General features: G+C 31.3%; 1 protein-coding gene across 1 annotated transcript; it reads right to left on the bottom strand.

The window, feature by feature from the left end:
• Nucleotides 1–1,822: 1,822 nt before the first annotated feature.
• On the bottom strand, nucleotides 1,823–6,084 carry mRpS34 (mitochondrial ribosomal protein S34). The gene is made up of 3 exons (XM_088274863.1): nucleotides 5,819–6,084; nucleotides 3,542–3,781; nucleotides 1,823–2,075 (listed from the first exon to the last, which is right to left on the bottom strand). Exons 1-3 carry the CDS (start codon nucleotides 5,993–5,995, stop codon nucleotides 1,929–1,931), a joined length of 564 nt encoding a protein of 187 aa, XP_088130989.1. The 5' UTR covers nucleotides 5,996–6,084; the 3' UTR covers nucleotides 1,823–1,928.
• Nucleotides 6,085–7,903: the final 1,819 nt, after the last annotated feature.

Below are 7,903 nucleotides of genomic sequence, written 5' to 3'. Positions count from 1 at the left end.
TTTGGGTTTGTACCCTATATTACAGGGTACAAACCTCGACAAGTATCACTTGTATGTTTTTGAATGTTTGGAAGATATTGTATTGAAACAATAAACCTCCAGTGTATGTACTTACATATATTCTGAAAAAAAAATTATATATATAAATATATATATATATATATATATATATATATATATATATATATATATATATATATATATATATATATATATATATATATATATATATATATATATATATATATATATATATATATATATATATATATATATATATATATATATATATATATATATATATATATATATATATATATATATATATATATATATATATATATATATATATATATATATATATATATATATATATATATATATATATATATATATATATATATATATATATATATATATATATATATATATATATATATATATATATATATATATATATATATATATATATATATATATATATACATATTTATAATGATTGGTGCATTAACCTTATTCATTTAATGAATGATTTAAATTTTGACACTATTTTTGCTTAATATAGAAATCGGGGAAACCTCTTACGAGTGTTAATTGAAGTTTCACTCTACAGTATAAGGAACGATTTGACTGCACACTTTATCCAAGCATAGATAACTAATGACTGTAGGTTATGAAGCATTTATTTTCAGGTTGACTATGGATAATATTAGACGTAAGAGTTTACTAAATATAACAATTTATGAGACTGATTCATAAAATTATTAAAAACTGATAAAACATGGTTAAACTCAGTATGAAAAAGGTTTTTCTAATTCCTACCTTCATTAGAATAATTATATATTAGTTTGTTCAAAAACCAATAGATGTCACTTTGTAAAATAAAATAAAGTGTTAAAAAAAGAAAAGATTCATTCTAAGCACAATTCACAATAAAATATTATATTAGACTATTTGTTCATTCGATTTAAGTTTTGTATTGACATTTCTCGGTGGAACTGCATTTTATATTTTAATATAACAACTACCAGCATCACCCCCCAGCCATCTGCAGTTGAATATCCACAATGATGGGAGTTTGACAAGCTGCTCTCCGGTATTACCATTTGCACAGGGAGGCGTCCTGCCCAACATCTTGGCCATGCTCCAGCCCAAGAAAACCGAGAAGATAGTGCAATAATACAGCGGCTCCACTTTCCCCCTTTCAGACTTAGCCGATGACGACGTTTTTCTTTTAATATTTTTTTTCTCTCATTTTCATTTACTTTTGATAATCCATATCTGTATAAGCGTGCTTGAGGTAGTATTTTATGAAAATGGCGCTTTATAAATCATCCAAGATTATTAATATAACAAAGATATGTCGTAAAACCACCCTGATGTCGGAAATGACGAAACCCGATCACTGGTCACATAAAATAAATGCGGAAAAAAACTATATTGTTGTTATTTTATTTTACTAAATGTATATCGTTTGTTAAATAATTTGATACTAAAATAGTGGAAGTAATAAACTAAAAATTATATAGGTCTCCAGAATGCAGGCGAATTCAGCTTCAAAAAAATCAGGTAACATAGAATGAGGCTACTTGAACTTTGATGTGTTACTTGAGCCCAGTACAAAAAAAAATTAAATCTGTATTTGGTCTACAATAATGAACGTATCAACACGATTCATTGTTTCCCTGGCAGGTGACACTTATTGTCACGATACTTCGATCGATACCACAATCAAAATAGTTTTTTTGTACTGGGCTCAAGTAACACATCAAAGTTCAAATAGCCCCGTTCTACAGTATACATCAGACAAAAAATAACAAAATAACTTTTAATCAAGTTTATTTTTACTATCATAAAAACTAATAGATTGCATGGTAATATAAAAAGACAGTATTCATAGTGTTGATATAATTTGAAACGCTTAACAATTATTGAGTGTTTTGTTCACTATAAAGGTGTTTGGACACATCTGTTCCAAGTCCCACTGGCAGAACATCCAATGAATTCTCGTCAATCTTATATGTTTTATTGGGACTTGTTTTATACACAAACCTTAGGTGGAGATTCTCGGGAGCCTGTAAAATAGAATTAAAATATTAACATTCCATGTTTTAATTACTAAACAACCATCTCGCTAAACTACATCTTACACTTGGGGCGCTTGTGCACTACATCGAATTTTACCGTCCGGCAGTCCGGTTAGTATGATAAAACGGATGATTAGCTTGTGCTTTTGGCCATCTTTCTTTGGATCGGTGTACTTCATCGGTGCGTGATCACGGTGAGCGTAACTTCGATCACGCTAAACTGTCGTCGTCCCTTTTATTTAAAAAAAAAACGGACTGCCGGAGGGTAAAATTCCGTGTAGTGCACTAGTGCTTGTACACCATTATCATGTCCTTTAAATTACTGTACAGAATATCATTAGGAGGGCAAATGACTATGTACAAATCAAAACACTTTTTCAAAATACTTAAATGATATTTGTGTTAATGAATAACTACATTTTTGCCTTATGCTTCTAACCTTACTTTTTTTTTAAAATGTATATCTACTTTACGACCAAAATCTGATGCGAGCATCGAATGTTAGGGATCTGGGCGTTAGATTTGTGAGCACCCTGACATTTCACGATCATATAGAGGCAGTCAGTAATAATGCATTGAAAATGCTAGGATTTGTTCTGCGTACTGCCAGGGTTTTCGAAAATACCCGCGTGCTGAGAACTCTTTATAACTCCTTGGTGCGAAGTAGACTCGAGAGTGGCTCGATGATCTGGGGGCCACACGAGCTTAAGTACTCTCTTATGGTAGAGAAAGTCCAAAAGAAGTTTTTGAGGGATCTCTACATGAGAGAGTACGGCTATTATCCTTGGCTCTACCCGACCCAGTTTCTCCAGGGTATGCTTGGCTACAATAGTTTAGAGACTAGAAGGAATGCGTATTTGATTACGCATTTTTATCGATTGTTGCGCGGTATGATCGATAATCCTGAAATTATCCAGAGCTTTGGTCTGTATGTTCCCGATAGTTACCTAAGACAGCGTCGGCATAGATTGTTTCAGATTCCTATACACAGGACCAACCTGCCGATGGTTATGCCTGTAGGAAGAGCTACCGCTATGTTGAACAATATCACATTGGATATTGATCTGTTCCATGTGTCCGAAGGAGTTTTCCGAAGCGAGATTCTTCTACACATTTAACAAGAGTCTTCTTGTGTAATTTTTAATTTGTTTTTTTAATGTATACGCCTTAAATGTTTGTTTGTAATGTATATATTAATTATTGAATAAATTGAATTGAATTGAATTGAATTGAATTGAATACTATAGCCATTTATTGTTTTATATTTTGCACTGTGTTAGTTGTGGTTAGTTGTTTTTAAACTTTCTTATTTGTGTTACAGTCTTGTTAAACTTAATCCCCAATTTTGTCCCAAAATGAGAAATGAAAATAACTCATCGGAATATTATATACATATATGACTTATGTAAGTAATGTTTTAAAAAAAAGTGAAAATGTAAAGAAACATAGTTTACCTTCAATCCTTTCTTTTCATAATCTCTTATAACAAATTGTTTGAGTAATGGAGGGAATTCTATCTTAGAAGGAACCACTCTTTCTGGGACGGCAGCTGTAATTTTGCAATAGCTTTCTTCTTCACTCTTGGGTATCAATCTGTAGTCAGGTTTATATGACGTGCTGTCTAGTTTTGTAATTTCCGGAATAGTTCTACCTCTGAATGTTTTTTGAACCCAGATCCTTACTTTGCGTGGATCCTGGAAAATAATAACCACAAGATTAAGGGAATGTAGCAAAAGTGAGTACATCGCAAAAACTTACACAATCAAAAGACCATGCACCCAGAAATTACGAGCACATAAATACACTGTTATTATTGCTACATTCTAAATTGTACATGTCTTTTTCTTCCTAGGTCCATCCTAACTTATCATCTTTGCAGACAGTTGGGGTCAGCTCTCCTCGTCCTCAGGTTGTAGGTCCTTCTGTCATATACTACATCACGTAGGCCATGCCTTCGAATCATGTTATCTTTGTGTAGCAACCATGAATTTTTTGGTCTTCCTCTAGATGTCTTTCGAGGAAGATCCATGGCAATCGGCTGGTTTACAATATGTTCAAGTTTTCTACGTACTCTGTGGCTATACCATCTCAATTGCCTTTCCTCTACCTTACTATTGATGTCAGTTAGACCCAGGCTTCCACGAATGCATGAACAACGAATAAAAAATATTCTAAAGAAAAAAGTTAATTTTTTTCCGGATGTTTCTATATGTCCTACCCATACTCGATACTGTTTACGTATGACGCATATATAAGTCATGCTCGGTTAATGGGTTAAAATCAGAGGGTCCCAGTGCAGCCAACCTCGTAGCCCGATGTTTTCAGTATTGGATTATGTGAATCTTAAGAAGCGAACCATGCGATCATATATTTGGGTTATCATATGACTTTTTGCGGAAAAGTAATTGTAACGCACTAGAGAGAAAAAAATGTGAAATGCTTAATTATGTACAACATAAGACCGCAAATAAACACATATTTAGATTTTACTCAAAATACTGCTGGGATGGTCAAAAACTAAGTTTGCCATTTAATTGAGAATGATTTATTTATTTAAGAAACAGTTTAAGATGTAAAAAACATTATCCAAAAGGTTTTGAAGACAAGAATCATACTTGATTCAGTGATGGGCGATTTAATTAAAAACTGAATCAAGTAATTGAGTAGTACTTGATTAAGAAGTATTGTTGTTGAATTAAGAATGACGTGTTGAAGAAGTCTTTACTTAATTCAATTTTTCGATACGATAATTCAAATTGAATCTCTCTAGTCAGTAGACAAATTCAGTTGCTTTCTTCTAGTTCCGATTTCAACAAAAAATGATAAAAAGAAATGTTAACCTATAAGACATAATTCATTTTAAAAATATACAAATTACAAAATACAAATTATTCACTGCTTCACTCTGTATTAAACACATCACTCACTCCTTTCAACAACATCATATATCGAAAATCGTCAATTTTCAGTGGTGCATGTTCTCGGCCCATAATGCCCAGAAAATGTACTATATCCCAGCAAAAGCGATATATTTTTAACTTAATATTTACCCGCTACAGGGCAGAAAGCGTTGTTTTTGCATTTTAAAGAAAAGGTATTGTTTAATTATTTTTTTAAAAATATAATAAATATTTTTCAAACGGAGAAATAACGTTCAGGTTTTACCTAAAAAGATCTGTTGCACAGTAAAAAGTTCAATAAGTGGCTTGGTATTTATTTTTATTACATTTTATTATATTTTTTACTTTAAAAACGATCTCCTGAAAAATCAATTTTGATATTTGACTTTGTTGAAAGGAGTGAGCGACATGTCACGCGAGCGGCATGGGAACGGTAGTAGTATTTTTATTTCTTTAAAATGAAATATGCTTTTTGAAAGAAACAGTAACCATATTTTGCTTACTCTGAATTTAGGTGTTTTAATGTAAAATGGTTTATTCAAAATATATGTTTATTTTTAAGGTTATAATGTCCGTTCGAATGCCCAAAAACATTCAATAACATTATCCATCATAAAACAAATCTTACGAAAACTATCTATTTGTAAGAAAAGAAATAAAATCAACATTTTAAATAACAGTAGGTAACTTAATATTTTAAAATGTTATGATGTAGTCATGGTCCAGTAAATACAAATTGTCAAAGTAACTATGAAGTAAGCGAGTAAACAAAAAGAAGTAATGTTTAAAAAAAAGACAACCATATAAACATTGAAAAACGATAGTACTTGCCTCATTCGGTTGGGGTTCAACTTTTAAAATTTTCATAAAAGACTTTTCAGGATACCTTTCAAAAGTTGATCTTACAACTATCCTGCCAACGCCGTAATCTTTCAAATTGCCGACAATTTCCCACAAAGACTTTCCTTTAAAAAGGGTTTTTCGTCCTATATACACAACATTAGACATCGCGAAGAAAATGTCGAGGAAAACTTGAGAAAACTGAATGAAATTTTAACCTCAAATTCGAATGATTCGAAAAAACGATTAGGGATGGGCATACATTCTTACTCGAAAAAATGACAGTAGAAGTAAATGAACTGGTTCGTAATAAAAGACCCGGATCTCTCAACTTGTTCGGCGTTGTCGTAATACAATACAACGCGATTACGTGACCATCGCAAGTTCTCGCGAATTTTACACGTATGAATCTGCGATTTAACAAAGAGATCTCGAATAAGCTTTAAAATGTAGATTCACAGTAAAATCGGGATACAATTTTATGTTGTTTCACATTTTCAATAAATTTCGCAGCTTAGTTTAAAAAAATTGCTTTGCAAGAGCAGATCTGTCAGGAAGCCTAAATGCTTCTGTATCAGATCTGGGCATGTGGTGGGACAGCTTTCAAGATCTCAAATAAATATCTTAATTAGTCGCGCGGATGCCAATAACGACATTTATTCATGATCTGTAAAATAAAGTAAAATTCGTGAGAACTTGCGATAGTAGCATTGTAATAGGACGACGCCTTTAAGTGATGAGTCAAGTAGTCGGTCTTAAAAATAAACGAATGATCAAATGATTTTGAAAAAAGTCAAGAAATCGGTTTTAAAAATTAATGAATGATCCGATGATTTAAAAAAATTATTAGTTCAATCTTTCCGTCAATGATTGTTAGCAATCATTTATTATTCGATTCAAATATCACATTGATGAATATATTGTTATTTTCAACAACAACAACAACAAAACTATAGATGCATGCAAAGAGATTTGTTTACGATTACTATTATGTATGTGTGTGTATTTTTGTTGTTTTTGAATCAAATGCTATTGAAAAAGTGTATTATTTTGAAAAAGTTGGTACACTTTTTTTTTTTAAATTACCTAACGTCTAAGTGACTCTGAAATCTAGCTACGGCTTATGTAACACCGCTAATCCTGACCCTATTCAGGCTTCAACTTTTTAAGTTTTATAGCCTATGCATACTTCTGAGTGGATTTACTCTTCATGTTGAAAGTTTTTATAATTTCATGCAATTCATGAGTGAAAATTCAAGGCAAAAACACTCGCAAGGTTGGTACACTAACAACATCAAATAAGAGTGTTAAATAATCCTACTGAATAATCGTTATCCGAATGAAAATAATCGCTAAAATCACTTAAATGAGTCAGTAGAAAAACCTGTGATCACAATAAACCGACTAGCCATCCCTAATTTATTAATTCATACGTGTCTACCAATACAACGCCTAAAAAAACAGGTAAAACAACAATTACACCAGCATTAAAAATTTGAGTACCTACCCTATTACAATTTTAACGGGGAGAGTAGTATTTGAAGTATTGGTTTTTAAAAAAAATAAAAAGATTTATTGCAACCCTATGACATTAAATTTATGTCTAAAAAAATATAATTTTAACTAATTCATTTAGTACAAATAAAAATATATCTAAAGCAAGTATTTGAATCTTAATGTATGTGATAATAATATGAAATTTTTGAGGGTGTAATAAATAAATATTTATACATATAAATTTTATGATAACCTTAACCTGAAACTTCGACAGGAAATCATTAAGTGCTACGATGTATGGTTATGGTCCGTATTGCTATAGGGCTGTGAAACCTGGATCATATTCCCCAGATGGATATGGTCACAAATGAAGAAGCTCTTAGAAGGCCTGGATCAGGTTGAAAACTCCTGTTGAATGTTTGTAAGATCTTATATCTGCATCACGTATTTCATGAAAATAAATATCACTTTCTACAATTGATTATGAAGAGGAATGGTGAATAGCAGGCAGAAAACAAACATATATCATAAATGCTGATGTTTTAAAATATATGTATACATATATATAAATTCCATCTC

The sequence above is a fragment of the Brachycentrus maculatus genome, unplaced genomic scaffold, assembly GCF_059751285.1.
Source record: "Brachycentrus maculatus isolate JH-2025_06_01 unplaced genomic scaffold, ASM5975128v1 h1tg000728l, whole genome shotgun sequence".
NCBI classification, from domain to species: Eukaryota; Metazoa; Arthropoda; class Insecta; order Trichoptera; family Brachycentridae; genus Brachycentrus; species Brachycentrus maculatus.
Note: the sequence above shows the minus strand (reverse complement) of the source record. Positions and strands in the feature narration are given on the sequence as shown.